This window comes from Castanea sativa, chromosome 6, assembly GCF_040712315.1.
Source record: "Castanea sativa cultivar Marrone di Chiusa Pesio chromosome 6, ASM4071231v1".
Classification (NCBI taxonomy): Eukaryota; Viridiplantae; Streptophyta; class Magnoliopsida; order Fagales; family Fagaceae; genus Castanea; species Castanea sativa.
In genome coordinates, this window is record NC_134018.1 from 8592375 (window position 1) to 8606582 (window position 14208).

At 41.6% G+C, this 14208-nt stretch overlaps 1 protein-coding gene across 1 annotated transcript; it reads right to left on the minus strand.

Annotated features, from left to right (window-relative positions):
- Nucleotides 1–12624: 12624 nt before the first annotated feature.
- Nucleotides 12625–13299, minus strand: LOC142639385 (uncharacterized). Its single transcript, XM_075813577.1, has one exon. It carries the CDS (start codon nucleotides 13297–13299, stop codon nucleotides 12625–12627), a length of 675 nt encoding a protein of 224 aa, XP_075669692.1.
- Between the last annotated feature and the right edge of the window lie 909 nt (nucleotides 13300–14208).

The following is a 14208-nucleotide window of genomic DNA, read 5'->3' on the forward strand; positions in this document are numbered from 1 at the left end:
ACTGATCCTTTTGGACAGAAAGTAAAATTCAAATTTTGTTCAAAGTGTGAAACTCATATTGATAATAAACATCTTAGCTTCATTAAACAAAAAGATAGCTCTAAGAAGACTGGTGGACAACTCTTTGCTCATTTGTTGCCAACAATAATTGCTAATTGTTACCTCGACGATATTGATATCTTTCTTGTTGACTTACTACATGATGATAGTTACCCCGACAATATTGATAGTTACCCCGACAATATTGATAATTGTCACCAAAAGATGTCCTACGGATGCTAAAATTCAAAAAAACATTCTTTGCACTAGGCTTTTGACCAAGTCTTTACTTTGGTCCAAACTTGTCCGTAACATGTCTTCCTCCTACCCCAATATTCCCAAAAGTAATCATTGTCATCCTAAAACTTATTGTCTTGCACAACTAATATATATTACTATTAAACTTTGGCTTTTGAAACATACTTTTCAAAAGAATTTTATTGATATTATTTACTCTCATTTTTCCCAAAAACATTCTATCATCTTACTATTAACTATGGCCAACTGGCTTAACATCCTCTCCCTTACTTGGCAGGAGAAAGTAAAATTTAATACTACCACTACTAAGTGGAATATTATGACTTCTTCGGCAGAGAAGAGGGACAAGGGGAAAGCGCCTGCACAGGACTTTCCTCAAGACGAAAGGTTCCTAGCGGGACACCCTTTTGTAATGCATGAAAGCGCATCCTCTGGAGTGAAATCCAGTGATGCAACATCCCTTCAGGAATTTTTCCCGGCAGAGGTGACATATTCCAGTGGTGATATCATATTAACCTTACAAGAAGTATTGAACAAAAATTTGCAATTCCATAATGGAGTCTATAGTGAATTACCAGATTCCATTAAATTCATTCTTGACAACCTTCAAGCTTCCCATTCTTCAAACCACCATAAACTATTCAACAAAACCATGAGAGCACTTGAAATTCACCTTGTTAACCTTACTACCCAAATTGTTGACCCTACTACTGAAAATGAAGCCTTTGCCGACCAACTTTTTAATTGCCTTATTAACGCTTAAAACAATCATGAATCAAACCTGATTAGTCAACTCTTTGGCAAAGAGGAAATCCATTCAATAGATAGAAAGACTATAATGGGTACTGATTTTGTTAGATTGAGTCTAAAAAACCAATCTTTGCTTAAAAGTGTTGTTGCCAACTTGCCTCCAGAAGTACAATCTTGTATTTTTGAAAGCAAGACTATGACTAAAGATCTTGATCTTTGGTTAAAACATTTCAAAACCCTTGTTTCAATTGCTCCTACCATTGTTGAACTTGATGGCCCCAATAAATGCTACATGAAAAAGAAATGGGGAAAATACTTTGGGAGCAATCTCAGAGTACATGAAAAAACCCACCCTTTCCCTGGCCTTTTGATTAATTATGAAGATGGTTCTGATAATGATCCCTTCTGGCTTTCTCAAATGTTTGAATTTGGTTTTGTCAGATTCATCAAATTAACGAGTCATGATCAAATTAACCAGTTTCCTGATATTATCCAAAAGGCTGTTGCAGATGTTGCAGCAACCCCTTATGTTTCCATCCAATGTTGGAGTACTTTGCCGAAATGGGAAAAGAATAATTGGATGAATGTTCAACTTTCCAAACATCTTGTTCTCATTAATGGATATACTCACCAAGGACAGTGGTATGAAGGAAATGCTTATGTTTCACATAAACATCCTTATGCTCTTGCTGAATGTTGGAGAAGTTACTTTAATAATCGAATTCTTGATGTCTCTGAAGAGTTATGGAAAGACTATCATTTCTTTGGTTGTATAGATAGAATTTCTGTTTTTGTTAATAAACCTTATGCTTCTGCGGTCCGACACTTACAATGGGTAGAACATGATGACCCAAGAATATTTCTCACAAGAGATCCTGTTTACGAACCATTGATGTATTGTGGTTTCTGTAACCAATATTCAACTTATCATGAACATGAATGCAATAATGATCCACCATGGGATCGCTGTCATGAATGGGAACCTGATGAAGAATACTCTACCTGATTCACCTCTGGCCTACAATATTCACTCAAGAGTAAAAGTATTTACTGCTGCTTCCATGATTCCTTTGTTGACCACATTTTGGCACCACCACTATGTTCCAACACTGATGCAGCTTTCCTCTATTGTTGACTTTCCAAGATGAAAGTTTTTCCCAAAGATAAAGCTTCCTACTACTTTCATAATTGCATTTTGGAGATATTTTGGGCACAACATGCCAAACTACTTTCGGCTCTAAAAGACAATATGATTTAACACTACTGTTGCTCCTGATGCCCCTCACGGGTCCTGATAAGAATAGTAAAATGTCACTATTCACTTTGTATTGTTCACTACTTTATTCACTTATATAAGGGGGGTTGTCCCTTATTGTTAAACTCAGAATCTTTTCTAGGATTTCCCTTAGAACTCTCTCTAGGACTTCCTTAGATCAAGATATCTCACTGATTACACAAAGCTTGTAACTAGGAACCAGGACTAGCTTTCAAGCCTTGTACTGTTTACCCAACCTGTTGATCATTGTAATCTTGCTACTGCTACTACTACTACTACTGTAAGTGTTTTGATGTACATTCAATAAACACTTCTGTTTTCAATACTTTGAATTATTTTGATATACAACTGCTTGGCTAGTTCTACCGCCTTACTTTCAATTATAATTTACTTTGAATTTCTTTGGATTATTCTATATATCTGTTATTTGTTGTGCTTCCGCCTTCTGCGTTGTCGTCCTTCCCCCTTTATGGTATTATATATATATATATCACATCTACATACTGGAGTTGGGTCTTTCAACTTTCTGTCTTTGAATTCCCACACCATGTGCAGACAACTTTACGTACAAGTCAGGCTATTCATTTCTTTGTGCAATTAAGGCTGGCTGAATTCTCACGCCATGTGCAGCGGCTATTCATATAAAGCCGCTGCACATGGTGTGAAATTCAGCCAGCCTTAGAGGGCGTTTGGATGGGGCAGAGACACCCAGCTTTTGCGTTTCAGCCCCTTCCTTCTTCTTCTTCTTTTTTTTTTTTTTTTTTTTTCTCTGGGACGCGCATTGTGTACTATTCATTGGCCATGAACAGTGATTTTAGGCCAATGAACAGTAATTTTAAGAGTGAACAGTATTTTTTACACATTAAAAAATTATTTTACTACAGTGTTTTTCCGTTTTCAGTTTTAGTTTTTAGTTTTCAGTTGTATCCAAACGGACCCTAATTGCATAAAGAATTGAATAGCCTCCACATGGTGTGGGAATTCAAAGACAAAGGTGAAAGACCCAGCTTCGTGGATGTGACAATTGGGTTTGGTAGGTGTCAATTTCTTCTAGTCATTAAAAATTTTGGTCACTCTTGGGCTTTCTATTTGCTCTATTGAGATTTGCTTATTTATTGAAATTGATTTTTTTTTTTAAAATACGGTATATAAGGATAAAAGTTAGCTGAAATAGTACAATGAGACTCATAAATAGTATTAAAAGTACAGTGGGCTCCATAAATAGTAGCAAAAATAAACTAAATAATAAAATAAACTGTATTTTTAATTTGGAGCCAAATGCACACTTTGTCTTCAATTCCCCAATAATAAGTTGCAGTGAATTGAAAGAGACTAAGGTGACTGTGTGACACTACTAGGATTATCCCAAATAATTAGCAAGAATGTAAATTAGTAATAGCAAAATAAATATATGTAAATTTAGGAACAATCTCACAGTGCTATAGAATCATGCAAATAGCGTTGTACTTAAAGGCTGATTCGTGTTACGCATAATAAAACTTAGTGCAATTGGCTCTCTTAACCAAATAACCCACTTAGGCTTCGTTTGGGAGTTCATAAGAGAATGTAATGATTATTAGAATGTAATTGAATGATCATAAAGGAATGAAATGAAATGTATTTAAGTAAGGGAAATGAATGAGAAAAAAAATGGAATGAAATAGAACTAAGTAACCTTGTTTGAATGTTTTAAAATAAAGGATTGGAAAAGAATGCAAATGAATGGAATGTAAGTAACCTTATTTGGGAGTAATATAGAGGGGAAAGAATGGAATTATTTAATGACAATTATTTTAAAATAAATGGCTAAGTGTGCATTTGGAAAACACGTTTCCAGCCCCATGTCTGCATTTGCATTTTTTTGGCTGGTCCCATGGTACTGTTCATGGACCAGCCAAAGCACAAAAATGCGTGAACAGTGTTTTGCCTTTTAAAAAATATTTTGCTATAGTATTTTCAGCAATATGTTTTCAGTTTTCAGCAAATAAGCGGTATCCAAACAGACCCTATAACATCTAATGAGAGGGGTTTTTTGGTATTTAGTGTGCCAAATGCCAAATATTTGGCATTTGGTACACCTGATGGGAATGCTCTAAGCTAAGCATGGTGGGACATGAAACTTTGCTATTCATTTCAAAGTTTGCGAATCTAACAAAATTGCTATAAATTTTTGGGGAAAGTAATAAATAAATAAAAACTTATCCTTAAGAATTGTCTATTTAATTATATCGCAAGGCATATATGGCCAGACATGAATCTGTTCGATTCATTTCAAAGTACATGAATCTAAAGGTCTGTTTGGATACCGCTTATTTGCTGAAAATTGAAAACTTATTGTAGAAAACACTGTAGCAAAATATTTTTTAAAAGGTAAAACATTGTTCATGAACACTGTTCACACATTTTTGTGCTTTGGCTGGTCCACAAACATTGCCATGGGACCAGCCAAAAAAACACAAATGCAGAAGTGGGGCTAGAAATGTGCTTTCCAAATGCACACCAAATATATAGGGGTATTTTGGGAAATTCAGTAATTCATTACATATAATTACATTTTTCCTAATTTTGGAGAGAATGAAAAGTTGAGGTTTTAAGAGAATAGATAGGAATGAGTGTTCCCTTCTATCCATTCCATTCCCTCCTACTTAAACTTCCAAATAAGGAAATGAACTTTTCATTCTCTCCATTAAAATTCCCAAACAAAGGAAGAGAAGAATATTCTAATTTTTTTTTCATTCTTTTCCATTCCATTCCCCCATTTCCTCCTCCCAAACAAGGGCTTCGGGTTAGACTACTGGTTTACAAAAATGAAAGTTACAAGCTATGAGGGGAAATTAATCATCATTGATGGTTAGCTCATTTAAAACATTTTTTTCCTTATAGTTTAAGATTTCAATTAGATATTTTGGAGGCTAAGAAAATAAAAATGCTAAAGTTACAACAAATTAGAAACTGATATAATAATTGATGATGCCAAAAAATCAGCAGTAAGTTGCAAGCACTTCCTAAATCGAGGCAATACCTGCAAAAATGAAATAAAAGACCTAAAAGAGAGCACCGGTGTGGTGCCGGCCAAAAACCCTCCGAAAGTCAAGTCAAAATTCTCTCTTTTAACCCTAGAGTGCCAGTGTCGAGTTTCTTTTAATGCGTACCTTGTTGCTAGGGTTTCTGGGGTATTTATATTGGCGTAGAATTACCTTTCCTTTTAGGATTCAACTTCCTTCTTGAGCTCTTTTCCATATAGGAGTCTTCTTAGTATGGTCAAACGTGTAACGCAAGAACTCCAAGTGTACACGCTAGTGTGGAGATAAAGCAAAGCCGAGTCAAACATATCGTGGCACACAACTAGAACTTATAACTAATACTGGACGGATACATAACGATCAGAACCGTCATATACTCTAACGAGATCAATCCGTCTACTTCTACTCCGTCCATCTTGGACGGAGGAAAGACCTGTCTCATCTTTTTCATCCTCTTCAGTTGCCCCCTTCACTCCTTGGATTCGTCTTTCAATACTAGACGGATTCATGGAGTGACGAATATGTCAATTTATTGAGATAGGACGGATCTGGTTTACTTATGATGAAGGACACGTGGCCTGTATTTAAGACAGAGGACACGTGGCCCTTATTGATTAGTTGTTCCCTTGAAACGAGGCGTCCCTTCGTATTCTGTGCCCTTCGTTCTATAAAAGCCTGCCTTTTCTTCCTTCATTCTTCTCTCCCTATAAAAAATTTGTAATCAGAGCGCCACCGTCATCTCTATTGTGCATTCTTGTCGTCCTACTAGCCTATCCGTCAATTCGTTTTCGCTCGATCTCAATCCGGTACGTACTCTAAACCCTTCTTTTTGTCTCTCTTTATTTTATTATTTTCCTTTATATATATGCACTTTCTTTAGATCCGTCAGTGTCTTAGGTTATACCGTCATAAATGTAGGTAATGTCTAGTGCGTCAAGTAATCAATTGTTTGTCCGCGACGGGGTGGGCTACGATGAGAGATTCCTGTTAGGTCCAAGAGATCCTGACACTTCAAGTGAAGAAAGCAATCCGTCCAGTACCTCTCCTTCCCTAGATGATGAAGGTCTGGAGACAGGGAGTTCAGAGTCGTCAAGTAGTAACTTAGATGGTGTGGATCCCCCCGTCCAATCTGTGATTGGTCCGGACTGTCTTAGAGAGTTCGTCATGCTACCCCTCTAGACGGTGAATGATTTTAGGTCCTCAATCACTGAACCCCACCTCAAAACACTAAGGGCTAAGTACCAAATACCAGATAACGTCCGTCTACGTCTCCCCCGCAAGTCCGAGAAGTGTTACTACAGCGGGGTCGACGGGGTTGGGATCTATGAGCAAGCACTGAAGGCAGGGCTCAGATTCCCTTTGAGTTCTCTCCACCGTCGGCTACTTCAATACCTTGGCCTATCCGTCACTCAAATCTCCCTAAACACCTGGAGAGTATTCATAGGCATAGAAGTTTTATATGGGGCTATGTCTGACGGCGCCCGAAGGTTGACGGTGGAAGTATTCTTCCACTGTTACCGTCCGACGGAGATCGTCAAGTCAAAAGGTTTGTACAGTTTCGTAGCCAGGAGCCCGTTGTTGAGGCTTGTCAGTGATACGCCAGACTCCAATAGGGATTGGAAGAGTAGATATTTCTTTTTGGAAGGAAACGAATGGATGTGTCGTCCAGGGGATGACACGTATATGCCCGTCGACACTACATGGGGCATAATGCCTCCGTCAGGTATGCTATTGCATTAGTTCCCGTCTAATTGAACTTTAAAAGTTATTTTATTTTATTTTCCGTTTTCTAAATCTAACTGTCTCTCTTTTTTTTTTCTTTTTTTTGCAGCTCGGGACCGTCCACAAGTTAACTTAGAGCAGTGGAGTTTCCTGGAAAGAATTTTCAACAAGACTAAGCTTCAAGAGAGGACGTGGGCACAACTTGTCACTCTTGATACTCTCCACTGGTATTGTGACGGTCCTGAACCTTCATCTTCCGCCCGTCATTATGACAACAGAGTTCGCAAGCGTAAGTCCGTCGAAACTCTCTCCGTCTTTTATTATTGTTTTACTTTTGCATTTCTTCACATCCGTCTCTACTTGCAGAGATGGACGCTGCCAAGAGAAGAGCCTTCATCAAACAAGCGGCGAAGAAAAAACAAGAGGTTGCTCCAGCTCAGGGGACGGTTCCCTCTCTTCCTTTAAAACGGAATCAACCGGAGAAGGTGGACCGTCTTCCCAAGAAGCAGAAGACCACACCAAAGCCCGTCGTAGCATTGCAGGCCGAGAAAACACCCGTCAGGCATGGCAAGGGTAAGGGTTTGATGAAGGGTCCAATTCCCACCGGCGAGAAACCACTCGTTCTCTTTCGAGAAGACTCAGGTTACGCCCTGGAAAAACTCTCGTCCATCCTGACGACGGATGACTATGAGGACCTTGGCAATCATGTGACGGAGGCAATGGGAGAGATGGGCCTCTTTAATATTGCACAGGTACTTTTGAACCCGTCCTCTAGCATTTGTAGTCTTCGTTCCTATCCGTCGCTTACTTAGTGTTTTTTGCTATCAGGCCATGCTGATGATGAAAGGGCTAATGGGCCGTTGTCTCAATCATGAGACATCTATAGACCGTCTTAGGAAGAAGAATAAGACGACGGAGGATGAGCTTCACTATCTAAAGACCTGGAAGATCAACATGGATAGGAAGTTTAAGTGCTCGGAGCAGGTCAGAGGTGAGCTGGAGAAGGAGAATGAACATCTACGTCAAATTTTGAAGGACAAGGAAAAAGAGCTGACGGACACGAAGACCCAACTCCGTGATGCAAAAGAAGTTGCGGTTCAGGAGTATCGTGACTCCGAACTTCTTTTGATGGAGCTTGGGAGTTCCTTCGCTGACGGATTTGATGACGCCATCCGTCAAGTCAAGGCTTCGTATCTTGATCTAGACGTCTCTCATGTCTCCATCCACGCTCAGGGGAAAACCCTCGCGCAATCCGTCCGTTCAGACAGTACTGACGATGTGCTTGCCGTCACTGCTCCCGTTGACGAAGGTCAAACACTCCTTCCAAATCAACCAGGCAATGATGAAAGGAATGAAAAGTCTTCCCCAAAGCATCAGTAGCAGTTTTTTTTTTTACTTTTTTTTTTTAACGATCGAAAACTTTAACCGTTGTAGTTTATTTTGTCGAACCGTCGTTTTGTAACTATGCACATTTTATGTTATCGAATCTTACTAGCTTATTTGCTTGTTTTATCCGTCGAGTATTTTTAATTTATTGCTGCATTTAAGTTTTACCATGTCGCAGGGGTTCGTACAATTGTGAGTTGAGCGTAATGAAGACATCTTTAATTTGTGATGTCAATCCGTTTCTCAATTGGAATGTTTCTCACTCCGTCCATTTATGTACCGTACCCTATGCGAATTAATATGATAGTAATCATTGTAGGTTGATCCGTCCACTGTTTGGACAGTTTTATCCATTTGGGGGATCCGTAGACAATGTGATCTTAGATGGATATCCGTCCCTTAAGCTGAGAAATATGGGTCTGTCCACTATGTGGACCAAATATGGGATGACCCATCCACTTCATGAATTTAGTCGGGTCTACCCACCATGTGGATTTCGTTGGTTTTCATCCATTGGATGATCCGTCCACTTTGTGGACTTCGTAGGTTTTCATCCATTGGATGATCTGTTCACTTTATGGACTTAATAAGTTTTCATCCTTTGGATGATCCGTCCACTTCGTGGACTTCGTAGGTTTTCATCCTTTGGATGATCCGTCCACTTTGTGGACTTCGTAGGTTTTCATCCTAAACTTCGTAGGTTTTCATCCTTTGGATGATCCATCCACTTTGTGGACTTTATAAGTTTTCATCCTTTGGATGATTCGTCCACTTTGTGGACAATAAGTTTTTTATCCTTTGGATGATTCGTCCACTTTGTGGACTTCGTAGGTTTTGAGCACCATACATATATTTTTTTTAATAATAAAAATTCTTCTCATTATGTCAAATCAGTAGACCATATTGTTCATGGAAAAGAAAACCTAGGCTTTAATAAGTAAAAACTACAACTATTTAAAAATGAACTGGAAACAAGGAGGTAGATGTTGTTTAGGATTACTGGTAGTACTTCTTCAGGTGCTGTGTGTTCCACGGATGGCTCAATTTCCTTTCGTCTAACGTTTCCAAGTGGTACGTTCCTCTCCTATGCCATGAGATAATTCTGTACGGCCCTTCCCAGTTTGGACCCAGTTTTCCTTGGGAGGCATCCTTTGTAGCGCCGAGTACTTTTCGTAATACCAGATCTCCCACCTGGAAATCCCTGCGCCTGATCTTGGAATTGTAATGTTTTGCCATCATGTCTTGTTATCGCGCTAGTCTCTGCGCAGCCACTACCCTAACCTCGTCTACAAGGTCAAGTTGTGAACGCAATGCGTCGTTATTCTTGCTCTCGTCGTAACTTTCCACACGGTAGCTTGCTAATCCTACTTTTGCTGGTATAAGGGCCTCAGTACCATATGCCAATCGAAACGGTGTTTCTCCTGTTGGTGTTCTTACCGTTGTCCTGTACGCCCATAAGACACTTGGTAGTTCATCCGGCCAGATGCCCTTTGCCCCCTCGAGCCGGGTCTTGATAATCTTCAACAAGGACCTGTTCGTGACTTCAACTTGTCTGTTGGCCTGCGGGTGGGCGGGCGACGAGTAGTGGTTTTTGATTCCTAGCTGAGAACAAAAGTTTCTGAACACGTCGTTGTCAAATTGTTTTCTGTTGTCTGAAACGAGCACTCTTGGAATTCCATATCTACAAATGATATTCTTCCATACAAAGCTACGGATGTTTTTCTCCGTAATAGTAGCCAGAGCTTCCGCTTCCACCCATTTGGTGAAGTAGTCAATACCAACTACCAAGAACTTCAGCTGCCTTACTACTGTAGGGAATGGACCCATGATGTCCAACCCTCATTGTGCGAACGACCATGGAGCCGTCATAGGGGTGAGTTCTTTCGTTGGCTGCCTAATGAGATTGCCAAATCGTTGACATTTGTCGCTAGCTCTAACGTACGTATGGGCATCCTTTTGCATTGTTGGCCAGTAGTATCCTGTTCGGAGTAGCTTGTGCACTAGAGACCTTGATCCAGAATGGTTCCCACAAATTCCTTCATGGATCTTCCTCATTACGTAGTCTGCTTCTTTACGGCCGAGGCATCTTAGATATGGTCGGGAGAATCCTCTTTTATACAGGACGTTTTTAATCAGGACGAATCGGGCGGCTTTAACCTTCAGCTTCCTTGCGTCTTCTTTGTTATCTGGCAGCTTGCCGTCTTTGAGATACGTCATAATTGGAACTGTCCAACCGTTCTCAGTGTTTACCTCCTGCATTCTAATTTCATCTAGTAATGATGAAAGTTGGACGAAGGACAATACCTGTTCTGGGACGATCATAGGTTCGGCCGAAGCAGCCTTTGCGAGTCGATCCACTTCTTGGTTCTCCTTTCTTGGGATCTGTATTATCGTAACTTATAGGTCATTCATTCGACCCTTCACTTCCTCGAGGTACCCTCTCATCCTCTCATTCTTACAATCATAGCTCCCATTAACTTGACTAGATACGATTTGAGAGTCGGAGTAGACGACCGCCTTCCTAGCCCCTGCTGCTATCGCAAGCTCCAGTCCCGCAACTAGGGCTTCGTATTCCGCTTCGTTGTTAGTAGTGGTGAAGTCCAGACGGATTATGCATTCAATCTTGTCTCCTTCCGGGGTGCGGAGTATGACCCCGACATCCCCAGCGTGCTTATTGAAAGATCCGTCGGTGTGAATTCTCCATGTGGGCGTCTCTTCTGCCCCCTTCTCCTCAACGGTTGTGAATTCTGCAATGAAGTCTGCCAGTATCTGTCCTTTCACTGCCGTTCGTGGTTGATATTGGATATCGTACTCACTTAGCTCGATTGCCCACAGAGCCATCCGTCCAGCAGTTTTGGGATTGCTCATTGCTCTCCGTATGGGTTGATCCGTCAGGACATTTATGGTATGTGCTTGAAAATAGGGCTTGAGCTTCCGAGCTGCTGTCACAAGAGCAAATGCGAGTTTTTCCATCCGAAGGTATCTTTCCTCTGCTCCTCTTAGTGTCCGGCTTATAAAGTACACGGGCTTTTGTATCTTTCCTTCTTCTCTGACGAGAGCTGCACTGATCGCGGCTAATGAGACTGCAAGGTACAGGAACAATTCTTCCCTAGGCGTAGATGGGCTAAGTAGTGGCGGAGCAGAGAGGTATGCCTTTAACTCTTCAAATGCCTTTTGACACTCATCCGTCCATTCGAAAGATCTCTTTAGTGTTCGGAAGAAGGGGAGGCATTTATCCATTGCTCTAGATACAAACCTGTTTAAGGCCGCTATCTTCCTGGTTAAGCTTTGCACTTCCTTTACCGTCCTTGGAGGAGACAGTTCAATGATCGCCTTCACTTTCTCTGGGTTAACTTCAATGCCTCTCTGGGATACCATGAATCCCAAGAACTTTCCTGCAGTTACTCCGAAGGCGCATTTATTTGGATTTAGCTTCATTTTGTATGTCCGAAGGGTATTGAAAGTCTCCTGGAGGTCCTGCAGATGATCAGACACTTTTACGCTTTTCACCAGCATATCATCCACGTAAACCTGCACATTTCTGCCAATTTGGTGTGCGAACATTTTGTTCATCAGTCTCTGATATATGGCTCCCGCGTTCTTAATCCCGAAAGGCATGACCTTGTAGCAAAAAAGCCCTTGGCTTGTCACAAACGAGGTTTTTTCTTGATCAATCTTATCCAGTTTGATTTGATTGTATCCGGAGAAGGCGTCCATGAAGCTCAAAAGCTCATGTCTTGCAGTGGAGTCTACCAAGGTGTCTATGTGTGGGAGCGGGTAACTGTCTTTAGGGCATGCTCTATTCAGATCCGTGAAGTCGACATACATTCTCCACTTTCCGCTGGATTTCTTAACCATTACTACATTCACCAACCAATCAAGGTAGTACACCTCCCGTATGAATTCTGCTTCTTGTAGCTTCTGCACTTCTTCTGCTATGGCTCGATCCCATTCGGGGGCGAACACGCGCTTTTTCTGTCGAACTGGAGAGAAAGAGGGTGACACGTTCAATTTGTGAACAATGATCGTTGGATCTATTCCTGGCATGTCCTCGTGGCTCTATGCAAAAACATCTTGGTTTTCTTTAAGGAATAACGCGAGCGCTTGTCGGACCGTTTGGTCGATTAGGGTGCCGATTCTGGTGGTTCGGTCGGGCCGAGAATCATCCAATCATACTTCCTCCAACTCTTCCACTGGTTCTACTACTGTTCTCTGTTCCTCGATGTTCATTGCCTGTAGGTGGTCGTCCATTTCCATCATGGCAACGTAACATTCTCGTGCAGCCACTTGATTTCCCCGCAGTTCTCCAACTCCGGATTCGGTAGGAAACTTGATCATCAGATGGTAGGTAGAGGTGACAGTTTTCCACGCATTGAGTGTGGGTCGTCCAAGTATGTCATTATATGCTGAGGAGTAATCAACCACAAGAAAAGAAACATCCTTGGTTATTTGCTGCAGGTAATCTCCCACCGTCACTACCAACGTGACGGTGCCTAAAGGATAGACCGTTGTCCCTCCAAAGCCAACAAGAGGCGTGCTTGTTGGGATCAGTCGTTCTTTAGCAATCCCCATTTGTTGGAACGCGGGGTAATAGAGGATATCTTCCGAGCTTCCGTTGTCAACCAAAACTCGGTGGATGTTGTACTCCCCTGCCTGTATGCTGACCATGAGCGCGTCGTCGTGTGGGTGGTGAAGGCGTCGCGCCTCTTCTTTCGAAAACCCGATGTTGGGGCTATCTCTTCGTGTCCCTTCTAGTAAGGAACTTGTTGACTGGACGCTTTGCACCGTCCGTAGGTAGGTCTTTCTGGCCTTTTTGGATGAACCTGCTGAAGTAGTGCCCCCCATTATCATCCGTATGTCTGCTACTGGTGGTCTGGGACGTTCCTGTTCCCGTCGGGGATTCAGTTCCCAGTTTTGATCCGTTTTCTCCTTCCTCACGAACCTTTGCAACCTTCCCTGCCTAATGAGGGCTTCAATTTGCTGCTTTAAGTCATAACAATCTGCCGTATTGTGTCCATAATCGCCATGAAAGTGGCAGTACCTGTCACTTGGTCTCTTATTCGGATCACCCTTCAGCTTACCAGGGAACGTCAAAGTTCCTTCATCTTTAATCTGCATCAACACCTGGTCAATTGGGGTTGTGAGGGGGGTGAAGTTTGTAAACCTTCCCGTAGGCGGCTTAGGCCGTTGATCCTCTTGTCGTTCTCTGGTTCTTGCCATCTTTCGCCCTTTGTCTGGTTACGTATCTTCCTTCCTTTCCCTCTTTCTGGGTTTGTCTTCTCGGGCCAGCAAGGCGTCCTCTGCGTTCATATACTTTGTTGCCTTGTAGAATAAGTCGGACAGTCTTTGGGTCATTTTTGTACAAAGAAAACAAGAACTTACCCTTCCGTAGACCGTTCGTGAATGCTGCCACAAGTATCTTGTCATCGGCCTCGTCTATCGAGAGGGACTCCTTGTTGAATCGGTCTATGTATGATTTTAAGGTCTCATCTTCTCGCTGCCTGATGCTCAACAGACACGCGGTAGATTTCTTATGCTGGTGACTCCCGATAAAGTGTGATACAAACTGTGCGCCTAATTCCTTAAAAGTGTTAATGGAGTTAGGTGCCAGCCTACTGTACCAGTCCCTTGCAGGTCCTTTCAACGTGGTAAGGAAAGCTCTACACATGATTTCGTCTGGCATGCCCTGAAGATGCATTAGGGTCTTGAAGGATTCCAAGTGATCCAAAGGGTCCTTGGATCCGTCATAGTTCT